The following is a 20237-nucleotide window of genomic DNA, read 5'->3' as shown; positions in this document are numbered from 1 at the left end:
GGCTAATGGTGCAATAAAGACGTAAACGATGGTTGATTTTGTCGAACCGAAACAAGCGAACTGAATCTGTGAGAACCATTGAAGAACTCTCACTGGAATTTGTTCCGCAGACTTTCGAACGCTATTTTCATAAATTTTCTGCTTAAAGCTAACCAGCAATTTGTAGAAATACCACCGAAAACCTATATCTTCCAATCCCGCAGTATTTATAACATAACCTGCAAAGTTGTGTGATCCGGTCATGATCAAGAAGCGTTATACTGATACGTAAATAGATCGCAACTGTACGCCGCTAACCAACACCTATTTCTCTTTCGATTTAGATGAAAGTCGAAGATTAATCCTCTAGAATTACATGATAACAAAATTGTTAGACTCACAGAGTTTTTCGAAGGTTTGGAAATCAGCAGTGTGACAAAGATTCTGTGCAATAGCGTCGAAAATATGACCGCGTAACATTATCTGCGGACCGCTTAGGGAACACATCCTTTTCGCTTATCCGACGAATTGCACTGCAAACTTTGAGAACAATTTACATTGGTTATTTGGAGTTACGACTTAAAACGTGTGACAATGTGAAATCGGTAATTGTATGAAATGTTTCCTTCCGCCTTGCTTCCCGCAGCTTCAAAAATACAGGTCCAAACAATGCGATTTTCAATCGATCGAAGCCAATGTTTTGGAGGTCATCAAGTCTCGAAAACTGCAACACGTACGTCGCTCTTATAAACATGAAGCATTCAACTGAAAGTAAAACACAAACTGGATTTAACAGAACCTTGACAAAATACATTCTCGGTAAGGACAAATGTAAACGGGCTATAAACACGCGTGGGAATCTTATGTTTAGTTGACGAAATTACCATCCAAAGCAGTCCTTGAGTTTTCTTTCGTGCTGTTCGTTTGCCTGCTCCTCCACCTCGTATCTAGCTTTCCATTCCTAATATACAAGCAGCTCGTCCGCAAAGACGTCTTCCCCGTCGTCGCTTGAAATATTGTAAATTGCTCTCAAAGCTCTAAGCAGCGAGTTCACAGTTGTCGAACGTGCTCGATCGAAGTTTATTTCGGAGCCTTCCGAATCGAAACTTAACTCTGACTCCAGTGACGAAAAAGAAATGACTCTGAGACAAAACTTGGACGTTTCAGTCCCAAAATACATCGGAACGATTAGTTTTGCATTCTATTTTCTCGAGCAAATACAGTGAGTTGACTGAGGCGCTATTGTGTTTGGTTCCTGGGTAGACGTCATCAGGTACCGCCGCCCCAGACTCCCTAAAACGCGGTCGTGAAACACTTAATCGCGACTTTGAAAGGGCATAGAAAATCGAGGATTCAACCAAATTCAAAAATTTCTTCGCCCAAATGCTTCAAATAAAGTCTAGATTTGTTTTAGCGAAAAAAAAATTTGGGGTTAGGTGCACTTTAATAAACAATGGAAAGATGAACATACCTGGTTCGGTTGGCCGTATTAACGGGGTAAAATTATAGAGAATTATATGGGTTGGGATTTCAGAATGTGCCCGTTGGCCGTATTAACGAGGTGGCGAAATTAGCGGGGTTTTCGTATAAGAACATGTATGGGCGTTTTGCCGGGGGGGTAAAAAGACTGGCCGTAATAACGAGATTAACGTGTTAACGAGGTGACCGTAAGGCGGGGTTCCACTTTATACATTTTAATAAATAATCAAATGATTTTTCTCGTGCAGTTTGCATTAAATAAGCACTGGTAAATTTTTCAAAGACTACAATTTACAATTTACAATTTACAGATTACAATTTTTTTCAGTCTGACAAAATTTACTTGTTACAGAAAATAATTTGATTACAAAATTTTTTTTGACTTTGATTTACAAAATAAATCATTTGATTACCTGTACTAAATAACACAAAACTAATTGTCCCTAGCAAAGTTAAATGCTGGTTTTAAGCCCCTTCCATCCACCCCTTCCCTTTTCCAGTTATACACCGTTTCGGACATGAGGCTTTCCCCATATAAAACTGATCCATTCTAATAAACTAACTCTCTCACCGTATTTCACATAGATGTGACCTAAAACAACCTTGAATATTTAACAAATAGATTCTGTATGTTGCCGTGCGTCTGTTTAGTAACAGATCACAGATGACGTCAAAATGTGGTAAGAACAAAAAAGTGGCACACGAGGTGATATAAAGACACACGAAAATTCTTACGAAGTTGTTTCAGCCCAGGGGTTTGACTAGCGTCATACGGAACTGCAACACTAAAATTCTACAGTGTGAGTGTTAGAGATACTGAGGGGAAACTTATCGCCGGAAGGTATTTCATGTTTCATTACTCCATTGGTCAGTGGTCACATATCGATATGAAACGATAAACAACTTCAACGATCATTAGATTTACACAAGAAGTCTTCGAACACACTCTTAGAACAATCTTCGCGGTAGAGGGTTTAAGATAAGATCTTATAAATTCCAATTGTTTCATACCCATAGAGGTATATGCAGGGGGGAGGGGGTTACTATTGGTACAGTATTAATGGTATTATAGTAAGTACAGCTACATGTGGTAAAAGGAAGGGAATGACAAGAGGCGTACACTTGAATTTATGTACCTGTGTTGTTATGGGAGGGTTAGTCATGTAACTGTAATGGTGTAGAAGCTAAGCATACCTGGACTTGTTTGGAAACCTCTTATGAAGCGCATCCATCAACTTGTCATAAGTAGACTTGCCACGTGCTGAAGGAGAACAGGAAGGGGAGGATTGCTCAGGTTCCTCATCTGGAACAGGCTCTGTGTTCAGACCAGGGGGACGACGGAGCAGTGCTGAACCAGTTCGTACCCTATTATCTGACGGAATATTGGGTTGTACCACAAGGCTGGACAGATATTGAGAAATAACCTCGGTGGGAATTCTTTGAAATGCAAAATGTGGAGCAGGGAAGAACGCATGTAGTGGCTGTTGACAAGTGGAGGCTGACACAGTTGTATTGGTTGAAACAGGTGCGTCACCATTTGGTGCTTTCGAAGCAATGTGTTGATCATTGTGAGGTAAAGGGTTGTCATCACTGAAGGCTGACGAGTTCTGTACTGAGGGTCGCTCCTCGGCTGGAGGTGACTGGGAAATAGTCGAGGCTTGTAACTTTTCTCCTACTTTCGAAGACAGAGGTGGCGAAAAAACGTCGTTCCCTGGTGGACTACACGAGGTTTCTGCTGACTGTAATGTTGAATAAGAGCAAGCCAGCGGTGAAGTTCTCGATATATCTCCTTGCAGTGCTGAGGCTGTGGTTGGGCAGTCAGCGCTATTCTTAGTACCGCCATCCTCTCGGGACTCTCCATCTTCTAGTGAATGCAAGGTATTAAATTTGTCCCTCGAACAAGGATTGTCAGTGAATTGTCTGTTTAAACATGGAACACTACTTAATTCAATATCACACAGTTCATTTACACTCCCAGGTGGTCTGCCCTGTGCTTTTTCTACCTGCGTTGGTTTGAATGGAGGACTTTTTGATTTTCGTCTTGTGTAAACTGTCCATCCACTACCACTCTCTTCCTCTTGATTAATTTCCTCAGAACCTCTGTTCTCTATAAGTCTGTTCATGCTGTGTGAAGATAAATAAATTATTCAAACATTATATCACTGTTGAAGTTTATCTTAGCTCAAATTACCACAATAATTACCCATGAGTTGCTGCCAACTGGCCTAGTGGATCAGTCAGTATAGCAAAGGTGCTCTTATCCGAAGGCCGTGGATCCCCAAATAGGGCACTTGACGCCATCTTTGAAAGCTAACACATTACTACTAGTTAGAATGCTGACAAGCAGGACGTCTTTAAGTTGACGGCCTGAGGCTGAAACGTTTTTGAGTTCAGAGTCCTGGGGTCCGTTTCTGGAAGGTCCCGAAAAGTTTTCGCACCCGAAAGCTGTAGCAAAATCTTAAACCTTATGATTACAGAGCTGTTTTATTTACATATTCTTAATATAAACAGAGGTTCCATTCCGTACAAGAAGTTTCAGGCGTATACATCTCTCTGTCTTTAAATAGCTATTAACTAAAAATGTCTTTTCGGGCCCAAAAAGTTTCTGGGGCTTTCGAGAAACAGGCCCCTGGTATTTAGCGAGTAAACTATGAACTCTCATTTTTTCAAAAAAAGTCTGGAAAAATACATGTCCCTATGAACGATTTAGTAGGGTTCCATGGTACATATGTTCTTCTTAAACAGCGAATTTAACAAGGGTAAAATTGCCTTCTTAGGCCTTCTTAGGTATGCTAGGAGCATGTTTATAACAACTGTTACATACCAAGTTTTACACTTTGCATCCTTATTAGCTTGCAAGAGTGCAGTTTTCATTTCCTGCAGCTGGTCGCTTACAAATTGCAGCTTTTCTCTTTGCTCTTTCATAATAGAGTTTAGGCTTTCGATGGCAACTTCCTTTATTTGTATGGTTCCCTTGCATGATTCCAGTTCTTCCTCTTTAGACTTCAGTTCCTTCATTATTCTCTTTGCTTCAGATTCTTTTTGTTTCTTCAGTGTCTTGAGGTCTTTCTTCAGTTTCTGCAAATTGTAAAAGAAAGTCTTTGTTTCAGTTGGAGATTTAGTCATTATAGCTTACATTTAACATTAGCTCGCAAGAGTGCAGTTTGCATTTCCTGCAGTTGGTTGCTTACAAATTGCAGCTTTTCTCTTTACTCTTTCATAAGTTTTGTCATAACATTGTCAAAGTAGCCGTGGATTCACAAGGCGATAGCCCAGTTGATTCCTAGACTACTCTGACAATGTTACGACGAAATTCATTGTCAATGACGGAACAGAGCATGAAAAACTGACGTCAATTTGTTTTAACAATAACAAAGAGGCATGAATTATAAATTCATGGGTCTGTACATTTCTACAATGACAATAAAAAAAAAAGCAAAATGCAATTTGGGAGTAACTTTCCAGCTTTTCGCTACTTGTACTTTGTCCAGTAGTTTGTTATTCTCTCTCACATGGTCACGTATTCAAATTTTCGCTCATGATACTGACAGTGTTTCAGCTAGAAAATTTTACTTGAGGGCCAAAGTGACACCTGAAGACCTTTTATAGGGGCCAATTTTTTTTAGGAAAAAGCCAATAAATTGAAAGCTAAAGAAGAAAAAATGCATCAAGGTACCAAGGAAAATAAAGCAGTTTATTAGGATCTATGATAAAATTTAATAGTAAGTGGCTTTTGAAGTGTTTCTACTCAATAAAGTTTCTTTTGAATCAGTTACCAGTATGAAGGATCCGCACATTACAAGAGAACAATCCATAGGCATACATGACGTAGTCAATGATCAAGGGTTTGCAATGCATTAAAGGGCGATTTCAAACACGGTCAGCCATTTGGAAGTTTTCCGATGTAAGAGAATCAATAAAGCAAAACAAAAGAACGGATTGACTTCTTTTCTTATTGATCGTCAACACAAAGACATGCAGTCGCCATTATGGCGACGAAACCAGAATTGTTGGTCGCCAAGGATGAAATGTTAGTTGCATTGGCGACCGTATGTGTTAAGCCTGCAGTCTTGTAAAAGGGGCGACCACGCACCGTTTACAAGGGTCTTCATGATTCGCCAAACGAAACAACAGGTATACAACACAAACAATGCCCCTAGCCCTAAAAACAAAAGAGATGCAGATTAACAAGAACAAATCAAAATAGAAGTTTTAAAGAGGTGCAGGTCATCTGTGTAAAAGGAAAGGGCCAAATTAGCCCTTTTTTCGTTTTTCTGAGGGCCTTCTCTGATTGCAACGTGGGATTCCCACGATGGCGCGCTCTGGCAAAAACACTGTGCTCATAGGCATGAAGGCATGTAGAAGATACATTTACATGTACATGTAGGTATAACAACAATCTGCAATCTCATTACCCTGCCATTGATCGATGAAGATCAATGATAGAAGCCAGTGGCTAAACTGAACTAAACAAAGTAGTAACACATTACAGTAGTGTGCATACAATGATAATTCATTGTAGCTATAACCTAAGAGTTGGAATAAATAATCTCTCCTACAGTATAAGAAGGGAACTACAGGTACAGAATGTATATTACTCAATACTGTACTAAATATCTATGTTCTACCAAATTTTGAGAAAAGACGTAAGTACCTCAATTTCCTCTGTCTTGCAGTTGAGCTCCTCTTTTAGCTGCTCCATAACTCTTTTGTGGTTATGTTTTGTATTGGCTGACACGTCCTTCTCATTTTGTAGACTTTCACTAAGTTCATCGACGGCTTTCTTTTCCTTAAAGTACAAGTCTTTATAGCATAACTCCACATCATCTCCTGCAGCACTCTCATCAAGTTTCCACATCATGAACTCCTCTGCAAAAGCTTCTCTGAAAGCATCAACTTGCACCTGTGTGGATTGCTTAAGAAAGCCATGATCTTTTTCGCATGTTTGACTGTGACAATCAACTGTTATGACCTCAGTTTGAGTACTAGCATGATTGAAAACAATGGAAGCTCTTTCCATAGACTCCACAGAGGAAGCTGTATTGCCATGCAGTCGACCATGAGAATAGTCAGCTGAAACTCCTGCTATGTTAAACGTCTCAGTTGGAACTACTGGTTTACCAATTTTGATGCCATTTCTCCTGGCCAGCTCCTCAAAGGTGTTCCCTTTTGTTTGCGCTGCTACTTCACGGATTTCATCACTTGGATGATATATTAAATAGTCATCACTGGTAGCAGGTGAAAGAGATGACGAAGATGAAGCATTGGATAATTTACCACTAACTTTGATGCCTCTAAGCCATGCACTTTCTTGAAATCTGACAATTTGTGGATCTTCCTCCAATAAATTTGTGCCTGTACAGAAATCATTTTCTTGTATATTCTCTGGCGCAACAGAGTCAGAACTTTCAGAGCAAGACGCTGAAAGCCTGTCAGTTTTTTTCTTGCCTACTTTGATCCCATTTAGCCAAGCCAGTTCCTCAAATCTTGAAATCTGTGCATCTTGCTCAGTACAGGCATCTAAGCCATCTGCTTCAACGACTGCCGCTGTTTCAACTCTATGTACACCGGGGCTGGTAACAGAGGAAATGCTGCGTTTTGGAACACTGCCAACTTTGATCCCTATTTGGCGTGCAATTTCTTCAAATGCTGCAATCTGTGCATCTTCCTTCATAGAAATTGCAACATGTTCAACGTTGAGTGTGTTCTCTGATGTAGTAACGTTGTCATACTCTTTACCTTCCTGTATCATTCCAGTTGTACATGCCGACTCTTGCTGGTTTTCAACTTTTGATGTGCTTTCACTTTTCTCACAAACACACGTTTCTCCTTCGGACTTAATCTCTACATTTCCATCTTCTTCAGTTCTCAAATGTATCACCTCAGAATCAAGTTCAAGTGTATGCTCGAAGTTATTAACACTGTCTTCATTTGTCACCGCTAAATCAGTCATTTTCGTTGCTGTTTCAGGGATCTGAGCAAGACTTTCTACTGCCCGTTTAGGTTCTTCTTCCTCACCTACCACTGTATGGGTTATATTGCTCTGTACTTCTTGATCTACCACTAAATCCGTGTCCTCTTCAACTTTAATACCACTCACTGCCGCCTTGCTTTTAAAAAGGCTAAGTTTGTCAGAAGCACGTGACTTGGAATTGTTTTTACTTTCAGACAGAAATTGAGATGGAGCACTAAATCCTTGTCCCTCAGTTGCATGTTTCTCATTACTAAGCACGTTATAATAATTTCCCACTGAGGAATGTAAAATACCTTCCCTTGTTTCCCCATGCCATTGTGGTGATCTAGAAAGTGATGTCAAATTGTGATCTTTATTTGAATGTCCAATGTTTGAATTGTCTGGCGGAGGTGTCCTTGAACTAGATAAACTGGTGCTCTCTGTTTGATCCTTCGAACCTACAGATAACACAAAACAGGAATTAAAAAATAAAAATACAGGTGTAAAAGGCGACCAACTAACTGGGAAGGAAGTAGATTTATTTTGATATAAACCTTAAAATTTTACTTCGGCTCAAAAGTTCAAAGGCTCAGGGAAATAGAATGAACATGTGCAATAAAAAAATTACAGTTATTGTGACAGGTATTCATCCTGTTATATTGACGCAATTTCCTTTGTTTTTGTTTTTGTTTTTTCTCCTGGAAGCCTTAGAGCCAAGTTGATTGTAGAATTTTTTTGCCAAGTTGATTGTAGAATTTTAAAGTACATGTACATGTTTAAAAATACGCTACAGTGCATTAACATTTGCCCTGATGAGTTTTAATTCCTTACCACTAGTACATATTGTACATTACTTTGTACATTACTTTATACATTTCTTAAGGCAACTCACCCAAACGGTGAGGGCTGTCATAAAATGGAATCCCGGCAACAGTGAAATTTTGATTTCAAGTATACAAAATGTAGCTGCAAATGCATGTACTTCACCAAACAGAGAAGAACTAAAATGTACAGGATGCAAAGATTGTGCATATAGACTGTGTAAACATGTCCATGCAAGATCTGTTGCATCCTTCACAACCCTTCCCAGTCGGTTATTATTACATGTACAGGTTCATGTAGTTACAAGTGAAAGTCTACATGTTTGACTTCCTCAAAGTCCTTGCTCTGGGCACACTATTTGCACTCTTTTGTAGAGACCGGTGACAGATCCTGATGTACAATGTAGTCAATAAAAAGAGGGATGGGGGAGGGTTTCAAAAAGAGCAGCAAAGCCTTTTCTTACCTATTAAACATCTGGGTTCTTTTCTATTACATGTATTGTATCTCCTACATTGTACATCACTAGTGTCTCCTGATCATTGGCTGGTATCTTTTCCATTGTGCCCACTATTGGAGAAGCCCACTACTGAAGTCACATGTGCAAATTTACATGTACATGTGAGGTGTTTGCCAAGGTGACAACAGGGTCCAGCTTGATGACCAATGTCAGGAGCCATAAAGCAACCTTCTTTGGTTGACATTTTCTTTCAAACCAGCTTGATTTTTATTCCCCCTTTAATTTCAAACAGTACAGCTCTATCATAAAATTAACCAAGAAGACCCCAAGAAGTGGGTGTTTGTAATGATGAAATAAGACACTCTTTAGAACATGTAAAATAAACAATGTTAATGAGGTTGCACATCATTTGTGACAACATAATGTATGCAGCCTAAGAATAAAACTTGAATGAAGCCAGTTTCTCTACAACCTCTGCAATGTGTGACAAAACAAATGAACTGGCTTGACTATGCTTACATGTAGTTCTGTCTGAACACCAAGTGGCTATTTTCTTGCACTCAGCCCCATAGTGGGCAAGGTGAAATTCATTATTTCTAAAATTAATAATGAATTTACACTCGGCAAAATGAAACTTCGTTATTTCTAAATAATGAATTTACACACTCAGTGAAGTTTATTATTTCTAAATAATAAATTTACACTCGGCCAGGTGAAGTTTATTATTTCTAAATAACAAATTTACACTTGGCCAGGTGAAATTTATTATTTCTAAATAATGAATTTACACACTTGGTGAAGTTCATTATTTCTAAATAATAAATTTACACTTGGCAAGATGGAACTTCATTATTTCTAAATAATGAATTTACACACAATTCGGTGAAGTTCATTATTTCTAAATAATGAATTTAGACTCCTGGCAAAAGAATTTATTTATAAATAATAAGATTTACAAACTTCATGATATGTAAATAACTATTTTAGAAATGACTTCATTTATAAATAATTGAAGTTGAGTAGTTTATTATTTATATATAACTCTATGGTAAAAGATATTTTATAAATCAGGACGAGCCTAAAATAATTATTTACATATCAACAGACAAGTTCTTGTGTCTTATTTATAAAAAAATTTCTGGCATTTCCAATTATTTATAAATATGGGAAAATGGCATAAATTCGGTCTAAATAATAAATTTACAAATGGTGCCCCATAAGGAAGTGATGAAGTCAGTCACTAAGTAGGAAGATACACTTGGCAGTGGCTTGTGTTTCACCCTACACTTTACTCTCCTCACTTCCTTGTGTGCTTTTTAACAGGACAAAACCAAGGTCAAGCCTTTTAAATGTATTTGTTAACTTAATAAGTGAAAATGAAGAGCACATGGGTTTACAAGTTCAAAACTTTTAATCAAATGCATATTTAAACCACAGCATATTTATATACATTTTACTTGTACATGTACCTGGCGCACAAACTGTTATTCCGTTTCGCTCTGCATTCTTTTTAAAGTCTTCAAGAGCATCCCCTTGTTTAACTTTTCCTGCAAATGATTTCCATTAATTAGAAACTATCATTAAATATTTTAACCTTCTCAAACTCATCAATAATTCGTCAAGTGTAAACAAAGGATATCATTGCCTGATTAATTTTCACGCCGAAAAGGACTTTGTACCAGTCTGTAAATTATGGGATTATTGATCCCTATAGTCAGAAAAAGCACACCAAGATTCACAAAATCCCCAAGTTTAGTGTTAATCAGGCTACTTTGACTGAGATACAGCCATTTCAAAACGCCAAAAATACACAGAAATATTTGGTCATCTGGACGCAGCATCCAGATGGCCATACATTTTTTAGTAAATTTTGGTGTTTTCAAACGGTTGTACGATTGTATTTCTCCGTTTTCTAATTAGCTTTAGTTTTGATTGAGAAGATATATCAAACACTCAAGACAGTGTTTGACCACATTTCCAAACACCTCGAAGTTCGTCAAAAATATTCTGCTGCACGGTGTATTTTCAACCTCTCTTCTCAGTGTTTGGAAATGTGGTTGTAGTGTCTGCTGGGCTGCCTGTGGCTGCCTGTAACAAATATTAAGGGATAGGTCTTGTTGTTACGAAACACGTGTGCGTGAAAACGGAAAAGCAAGGTTATACTGTCTTCAATGCGTCTTGAATGCGAAGAAAAGAGTATTACAACTGGCGTCGAGGATGAAAAACAATCATCAATAGTCTCCTAGAGGAAAAGTACCGAAAATGGCGGTAAGCATCAAATTTGGAAACATTAGTCTGTTCGACTGCAAAGGCAACCCAACTAGCATTGGTCCAAGATGGCGGCAGTGGAAACGTTCCTTCGAGTTCTTCCTTGAAGCTAAAGGTGTCAAAAAGGATTCCCAGAGAAAGGCACTGCTCCTTCACTGTGCTGGGCAAGATGTACAGGATATTTTTGACACCCTGACCGACCCAGGACTGGTTCCAGAAAACAACTCTGTGTACGCAAAAGCCACGAGGTCACTAGATGCACATTTTGCACATCAGGTTAACATTCCTTTTGAAAGGCACCAGTTTCGTCAAACAAAACAGGAAGAGTCAGAAACAGCGGATCAATTCGTGCTGAGATTGTTTCAGCTGTCGGAGAACTGCAAATTTGGAGAAGCCAAGGAGGAACATATCCGTGATCAATTGATCAACAAATGCAGGTCACACAACCTTTGCAAGAAATTGCTGGAAGCAAGCGGAATGCTTACACTCCAAAAGGCACAAGATTCCAAGATCAACGGAAGCAGCTGAAAGTCAAGAAGATTGATAGAGAATGATTCCAAGGGTGACAGTGTGCACGCATTGGAGGATAAACAAGCTGATTACGGCACAAGGAAGAGAGGAAATTGCTACCGATTGGGTTGGAAGGCCACTTCGCATGAGACCCGGAATGCAAGGCCAGATCTGTTACTTGCCAAAAATGTAAGAGGACTGGACACCTCACAAAGTTTTGTAGGACCAAGGGCGAAGATAAAACCAAGAAAGGAAACATTCGTCGCATGACTGAGGACGATGACTTTGCATTTACAGTTCAATTAGGTGCCAGAGACATACCAACAGTTGCCATTGAACTTGGAGGAGTACAACTGGAGGGTGTGCTTGTTGATCAAGGATCCAATTGCAATGTAATTGACAGGGAGACATGGGAGGTGCTCAAAAAGAAGAAAATCAAGTGTAAGTCATGGAAATCAAACAAGAAATTGTACTCCTATGGCTCGGAGGAATCACTCAACACTGCTGGCGAGTTTGAAGCTGAATTGCGTTATAAAGATAGACAAGGTGCTGCATGTTTCGTTGTTGTGGAAGAGAAGGCCAATACTCAGCTGACAGACCTCTGAACTGTTGGCAATATTGAAAATCGAGATAAACTATGTCAGTGAGGAGAATTTGCTGAAGGAATTTGAGGGGATTTTTGTTGGAGTTGGAATCTCAGAGACTTTCAGGCCAAACTTCATGTTGATAAATCAGTCCAGCCCATTGCCCAAAAGTTGAGACCCTCACCATTTGGATTAAGGGAGAAAATTGAGCAGAAACTAGAAGAACTTGCAGGCCATGACATACTGAGCCAGTTGAGGGGCCAACCCCTTGGATAAGCCCTGTTGTCATAATCCCTAAGCCTTCTGGAGACATTGGGCTCTGTGTAGATATGACAACAGCTAACCTGGCCATAGTAAGTGAGCGCCACCACATACCCACAGTTGATGATGTTCTGTACCAACTCAATGGGAGCATGGTATTCAGCAAGCTCGATCTAAGATGGGGCTTTCATCAGATTGAATTAGAAGAACAGTCCAGAAAGACCACCACATTTATCATCCACAAGGGACTGTTTGGGTATAAACGCCTGATGTTTGGTATCAGTTCTGCACCAGAACTTTACCAACATACTATCCAACAAGTATTAGAGGGGTGTGAAGGTGCTTACAACATTCATGATGACATCGTTATTCATGGTCGAACTGTTAAAGAGCATGATGTCAGGTTAAGGAAGACCTTCAAACGTATTCAAGAAAAGGGGCTTACTTTGAACAGGGACAAGTGTGCATTCAGCATGTAAAAACAGACTTTCATGGGATATTTATTGTCCAACCAAGGGATCGGGCCGACAGAGTTGCGTGTGGAAGCAGTCACTGACGTAAGAGAGCCTCAAAATGCAGAGGAGGTACAAAGTTTTCTGGGATTAGTGAACTTTAGTGCCAGGTTCATCCCCAATTTAGCATGCATTACAGAGCCACTTCACAGGCTAACAACGAAGCAAACTCCCTTGTGTGGGGCACAGAGCAACAAGGTGCTTTTGATGCTCTGAAAGACAGCTTGGCAAATGCAGAAACCCAGGCATATTCCGACAGCAATGCAGAAGAAATCAAACTTATCACAGATGCTAGCCCTGTGGGTTTAGGAGCGGTCCTTACACAAGTTCAAGGAGGATGCGAATGAGTACACTGTACACTCTTGCATACACTAGCCACAGTCTAACAGATGTTGAGCGTACTAGGTACTCTCAGACAGAGAAAGAGGCACTCAGACTTGTCTGGGGTTGCGAGAGATTTCATGTGTACCTGTATGGAGTGGAATTCACCCTGCTGACTGACCACAAGCCCATTGAGGTTATCTACTCTACTAATTCCCACAATTCAACAAGGATAGAACACTGGGTCCTGAGACTGCAGTCATACAGGTTCAAGGTGCAGTATACATCTGGTAAACAAAACATTGCTGACCCACTTTCATGTCTTGGAAAAGGAAAGGGGGTATGCATGAATGACGATGCAGACGAGTTTATCCAGTTTGTGGCAGAAATGTTGATACCAGCAGCTATGTCTGTGCATGAGGTTGAAGAAGAGTCATGGCTTGACCCAGAAATTTCACAGTTAAGAGAATGCATCACAATAGGAGAATGGGACAATGCCCCACCACAGTATAAAGCCGTAAGAAGTGAACTTTCCATTCTAGCCAAATTAGTCCTAAGAGGAACATGATTGCTTATCCCAGTAAAATTACACGATAGAGTGGTAGATCTGGCACATGAAAGACATCAGGGGTTGACAAAGACAAAACAGAGACTCCACAGCAGGTCTGTTGGGCTGGAATTGATAGACAAGTTGAAGCAAAATGCGGGGACTGGGAGTGGGGGCACTGCCATATATGGGCTATATAGGTATGTGCCACTGTGAAGGGTATGGTTTTCAAGCAGTTTACTCTAGGATAGGGTATATAAATCAGAGCGTTTGGGTCTAGAATAGGGTATCATTTTTCACAAAACTGACTGGTTGGTTGAAGACTTTATCTAGAGTAATGAAACCAGGAATTGCCACTCAAAAATATTAAAAAAAATCAAATCGGCAAGTTTAAATTTTACACAAATCAGCCTCAACAGTGTCGATTGATGGGGGGATTTGGGGAGTTAACTCTAGTATAGGTTAGCAAAATTGAGCTGAACTAGCTCTGGTATAAGCTGAGGGTTCAAGGGTCCCAGTGGTACATCCCCACCCAGAAATTCCCAAAGTACCCAAGCCCTGCCATGGTTGCCCAGTTGGTTGGTTTGCCCACACCACCGGAACCCTTGAAACATACTGAGTTCCCCAGTCAGCCCTGGCAAGATCTAGCAGCAGATTTGATGGGGCCCCTACTTTCCGGAGAGTATGTATTCGTTGTCGTAGACTACTATAGTCGTTACTTTGAAGTAGACATCCTCAAGTCTGTAACATCTGCCACCATTATAGGAAGCCTGGAGAGAATATTCTGTATGCACAGTCTCCCGCAGTCGCTAAAAACAGATAATGGACCACAAGTCACATCCAAGGAATTTGGAACATTTTTGAAAAGAAACTGCATACAGCATAGAACCTCCACGCCCTTGTGGCCCTAAGCAAACGGGCAAGTAGAACACCAAAACAGAAGTCTACTCAAAACCTTGAAGATTGCCCAAGCAGAAGAGAGACCGGGGCAGACTTGGAAATGAAGGTCGGCCGATTTCGCTTAAAATTGGTACACAAAGTCGTTATGTGGACTTATGTAATATGCCAAAGTTTCAGGTTCAACGACCATTTTTTAGCCGAGTTCTGGATATCAGCCCCTCAGGGGTCCTCAGAGGCTGATTTTTAGTGTAATTTTGGCACTTTTCATTCTCTCTTTTAGCAACGTAAAATTAATTTCAGGCAAAACCAAAACCATATTTGTAACGCCCTATCGTTAGGCTTCTATGGGTAAAAACATTAGCTCACGGGAAGTTTTCGTTAGCCTATGGCTGTGATCACAACTTAGTCCTTAGTCAGGAAATGGCCTGTTTTTTAGACCGCATATTTTCCATGCCCATTTTTTATATCATGAAGTCTTAGTATCCCTGCAAAGCTCAGCCCTTAGTTTAGTAATACCAAGAAAAAAATACTGAGGTTGAGGCTTTTTTACTACGAAACATTTTAGAGAAGTTACCTACTACGCACTTCCTGTCAAACTCTTAATTACTTTTTAGGAGAGATTTTTAGACACCAGCTGCACAATTAACAAACAATCAATGATCCCAAAGTAAATTATTTAAAGGAAATATATATTTTCAAACCATAAACTAGAAACTTTCCTACTGACGGATTTGTAACTAAATTTTATGTAGCATTTGTACCCTGTACCCAGGGGACTGGAAGGTGAGGGGAAACTTTATACGTTGATAACAAGAAAAGTAATCAAAATGCAATGAAACAAGTTGTTTACTGAGTGTATAAGTTAGGTGGGAAAAGCTGAGAAAAAAAGCCTTATTTATGGGACTCTGCCTTGTTTCCATGGCAACCTTGCTTTGTTAGGCATGATTACCCTAAGTTTGACTTTTCTCATCTAATTCTCTGTTTTTTATTGACGTTTTCAAGGTTTCTTGGGACAAACATATTTTTTTTGCACCTTTTAATTCCTTTAGTACCCTTTCTCTTCTCTTTTAATTTTGTTATACCTGGCAAACTGAAATGATATTTTGATTTCATGAAATAGTCATGAAATCCAGACTGGTGGGTTCGATATGACGGATGTTTTGAAATTTATGACATTCTAACGTCACGTGCTTTCATAGCTGACTGTTCACCATGATTAGAATTTTAAGTCTTGAGTTTTTTTCTCCTTCCCCCTGCCAGAAGATCACAAATACCTTGTGTGACTAGTGGTACCGAAGTTTCCGACTTAACTGTGACGCACTCAGAGGTGCTTTCCTTCAAGCGTCCGTCCAGGCTCCTCTTTGGTATTGACTCTAAATAAGAATATCATCTTTACAATAGAGATTGCAAGTATTAGTAATCCTCGTGATACAATAGAGGACCAAATTACTTCCTATTTTCGCCAGGAGATTACATTGTTTGAGCATGACACGCGAAGCGTCTCTACTCTGATTTAATATTGGGCATGTGAAACTACTTAATTCATCACCAAGCCCTTTCAACTTTTCAAGTGAAACAACATCCAATATGGCGTCGAAAATGTTAGAAATTGAATTGTGGGCGGGTACTGGGTAGACAATTTAAGTTAGAGATATTTTGTTTCAATGTGTATGCAGATGATGATGGAACAACGATCCTTGAACCAGTGGAACGAATTAAAGACATTAAAGCGTGTAAAAAAATCTTTGAACGTGCAAAATAAATTTATGTCTGATGAACATGCATGCAGTCACTCTAACCTTGGATACTTATGGATGCAATAGGTATTACAATGCCAAACGCCTGAAATATGCTATCTGAAATGTCAGCGGTAACCTTCTTTGATTTCTTCAAAAAGGGTGCTGACATGGCCCACTTTGGTCACGCAAACGAGTGAATTTTCGGCGGTGACGTGGGCAGTCTTCTTTAATTCATACTTTAACTTCCATTCGGGGAAATTTTCAACTCTATGGTAAGTGGCCAGTTTATTACCACCAGTGCCCACTTTAATTTGGCCAGCAGGTGGGTAACATCTTGATCTAACGTCACTAACGGGAGAGTCACAGCAGCCTCTGGCGGCTTGTTATCTCGTCCCCTGCATATGTCATGTTCTTTCCAAACGGGACACTGTATAATCATGTTTTCAGTTTTCGAGGAGACTAAATTGTAACAGCCAGACTTTTTCGGTTTAAGCAAGCTCACTCAAATGAAACAAATTCACTTAAAGAATGAATAGATTTAATAAGTTTAATTAATTGATCACAGATAGTTTCTTTTCTTGTAAATAAACAATCCAGCAGGTAAGATGTCCATGTGCTGGCCATATATTCATTTCACGGTTGCATTTTATCAATTTACAACAGACTGAAGTAAACACATGACGTAGTAACGTGTTCGGATTCTATACAAAACTGACAACTGCCTAGCACATAGCACAGTCGCAGCCTAATGGTTGTTGGGAGCCGGTGATTATCATCTTGTTCAGGGAAGAAGAGCAATAACCAATTTAAGCTCCAGCAGGAATGAGGCACTGGACTTTGTGACGACTTACCATACCACCTACACCAAGCATACTGGTCGTCCAGGGGATTATCACTTCTTTTTTATGGAAATCGGAGTTAAGGGTCAGCAATTCTACAGCTAGGGTGCTATAAGCAGTAGTCTTTGAAGGAAAATCCACTCCTCCCCTGTCCTATCTTTGGATATATGCAGTACACCGATTTAGTCTGGATCTGTACGGACTGAGAAAGCAGCAAAAGGAAAATCCCGATAGAGAAAGGGAAAGTGTGCCAATGAGTAATTTTCTGGTAATTTAGTCAGACATTCAGCGACTTGGCGGGGAAAACGGACTGTCTTGGACTTCCCCAATTTATAATACCTAGGCCGTTTGCACCGGGGGACTGGGTATGAATAAGTATTCTGTAGCATATCCATTCGTTCTTTAGGTTCTCATGCAAGTTCTATACCTGATGATTCTCTGCAGTATCAAGGAGACAAATCTAGACCGGAAAAAACTGAATTCCAAGACAATCATACCCAGCAAACTTCAGATAAGTTGGCGTGTCGTGACCTCGTCACGTACGGTATGAACCAACCTGAATTTTCATTACTCGCAGCGATGCACTCACGATCAATTTATCGCTGGGGCTAAGGTTTTTAATGTTGCTTCACTTTTAATGGATTATAAGAAAGGGGCGCGCCTCTAAACCGTATAGACTGGAATAGTGAAACTGCATTTAATTTTACAATTAGCTATAAATATATTCAAAATTTATTCGAGGTTCAAAGCGATTTTCAAGTGGTGTCATGAGAGACATGATTGCATTTAGAGTGACTGATAAGTTGTTTTTCTTCAGAAAAGAAGTCCAGCAACTCCATTATCCGTAATTTTCAAGACTTCTTCCACAAAATTTGTAACCGTTGCCGGACCAAAATTGATCGGTCGTAAAAAAGTCACGAAAATTTCTGATTAACGGCAAGCCTTTTCGGTTAGAATTAACTTCACAATCTCTAATTCCCGACTTAGAAGAAAAAAAGGTATTTATCGAGATCAAATGGCTGATTTTTACAGACACGCTTTGTTGAAACTTAAACCGGAAGTGGCCTGGTTAGTCATCTTCTCGTAAGTTTTTTCTTAGTAAAAAAGCCTCAACCTTAGTATTTTTTCTTGGTATTACTAAACTAAGGGCTGAACTTTGCAGGGATACTAAGACTTCACAATATAAAACATGGGCATGGAAAATATGTGGTCTAAAAAACAGGCCATTTCCAGTTACTCCCTATATGCTTCAAATAGGACTAAGTTGTGATCACAGCCATAGGCTAACGAAAACTTCCCGTGAGCTAATGTTTTTACCCATAGAAGCCTAACGATAGGGCGTTACAAATATGGTTTTGGTTTTGCCTGAAATTAATTTTACGTTGCTAAAAGAGAGAATGAAAAGTGCCAAAATTACACTAAAAATCAGCCTCTGAGGACCCCTGAGGGGCTGATATCCAGATCTCGGCTAAAAAATGGTTGTTGAACCTGAAACTTTGGCATATTACATAAGTCCATATAACGACTTTGTGTACCAATTTTAAGCGAAATCGGCCGACCTTCATTTCCAAGTCTGCCCCGGTCTCTCAGGCAGAAGCTCTTAAAGGTAGAGATGAGGAGGTTCCTAACAGCCTGCAGGACCACACCTCATAGCAGCATTGGAGTCTCTCCAGCCAAATTGTTGTTTAACAGAGAGATATGGTCAAAGATCCCTGAGCTGACAAAGTGTGAATACGTTGACAGTGAAGCACAAGACTGCGATGCAGAAATGAAACAGAGGAGAACCGACTATGCGGATGAATGAAGGGGAATGCAGGAGAACAGTCTAACTCCAGGCGACCAAGTGCTGGTGAAACAAGGGAAGGAAAATAAGCTGTCAACCACTTTTGAGGATGCACCTTACAAGGTCACCAATAAATATGGCAACGAAGTCACAGTTACATCACCTGAAGGAGTTAACTACAAGAGAAATGTAACTGAGGTGAAGAAGTACCTGAAGGAAAGCGATGGACTAGACCAACAAAGTACAGGAGACAGTGTCACAGGTGGAACTGCCGAGTCAGAGGTTCCAGCATTACCCCTGAGGTCAACTAGAGAAAGGAGGATGTAATGATCAGCGGTATTTCGTATTAGTACAGAGTACAGACATGCGCATTGTACCGGGACTCGGTAGCCACGTTGGAATAAAAACTTGGATGTTGTTTACTGGAGCTGTGTTTATCCGAATCCATTGTGCTCTTAGAACAAGATTATTACAGAGGACACCAGAGTATTTATTAAATGATTATGAACTCAGAACACTTGGAGTTACTTTAGTTCGACTATTAACTCTATTGGACTTTACACTCTATCGATGTTAGGAGTGGAACACTTTGAGTTACTTAGTATGCTTATGAACTCTGTTGAAACGTGAACAGCAAGAAACGGAACACTGAACAGTGAACTTGTTGAGAGTTTTCCAGGTCAAAACGTTCAAACAGAGTTATTCCAGTCATGTTGAAATTTGTTAACCAGTTAATTAGTACTTTAATCCAAGGAAAAGAAGGGTTGTAGTGTCTGCTGGGCTGCCTGTGGCTGCCTGTAACAAGTATTATGGGATAGGTCTTGTTGTTATGAAACACGTGTGCATGAAAACGGAAAAGCAAGGTTACAACTATACTGTCTTCAATGCGGCTTGAATGGGAACAAAAGAGTACTACAGTGGTCAAACACAGTCTTGATATATTACATCAAATTCAATTCAGAAGAGTACAAATGCATGTAACATGCAAAATAATGTTGTGTCCGGAAAGGTACCAAGACAAACGACATTAACGCAACATGCTTTAATACGGTTTATTCCTACAGCTAGCACAGTTCTCTCCTCTACCGCCGGTCAGCGGTCAGTTAGGACTTCATGTTACTACATCTTCCTTTTTCTTTTAACTTAACTAAATGTCAATAAGCACATCACTGTTTTCCAGTGTCCTAAATGAATACTAATCTTAGCATTGTTCAATAAGTCTTTCCGGTCTTCTAAGAGCTCCTCTAGGTCTAAGGCGGGTCAGCAATGGTTCAGGCTGTAAG

General features: G+C 39.8%; 1 protein-coding gene across 1 annotated transcript in view; it reads right to left on the bottom strand.

Moving 5' to 3' along the window:
- The window catches only part of LOC110060759 (uncharacterized), a 34173-nt gene that overhangs the window by 3446 nt on the left and 10490 nt on the right, over nucleotides 1-20237 (bottom strand). The window contains exons 3-6 of the mRNA XM_020767559.2: nucleotides 10160-10237; nucleotides 6113-7869; nucleotides 4283-4536; nucleotides 2653-3582 (exon numbers count right to left, since the gene is read on the bottom strand). Of these exons, the coding sequence (XP_020623218.2) occupies nucleotides 2653-3582; nucleotides 4283-4536; nucleotides 6113-7869; nucleotides 10160-10237 (3019 nt within the window). The remainder of the gene's footprint in view (nucleotides 1-2652; nucleotides 3583-4282; nucleotides 4537-6112; nucleotides 7870-10159; nucleotides 10238-20237) is intronic.

The sequence above is a fragment of the Orbicella faveolata genome, unplaced genomic scaffold, assembly GCF_042242905.1.
Source record: "Orbicella faveolata isolate gen_17 unplaced genomic scaffold, um_ofav_v1 contig_15, whole genome shotgun sequence".
Taxonomy (NCBI): domain Eukaryota; kingdom Metazoa; phylum Cnidaria; class Anthozoa; order Scleractinia; family Merulinidae; genus Orbicella; species Orbicella faveolata.
The sequence above is the reverse complement of the archived record's forward strand: the minus strand, read 5'-3'. Positions and strand labels throughout refer to the sequence as shown.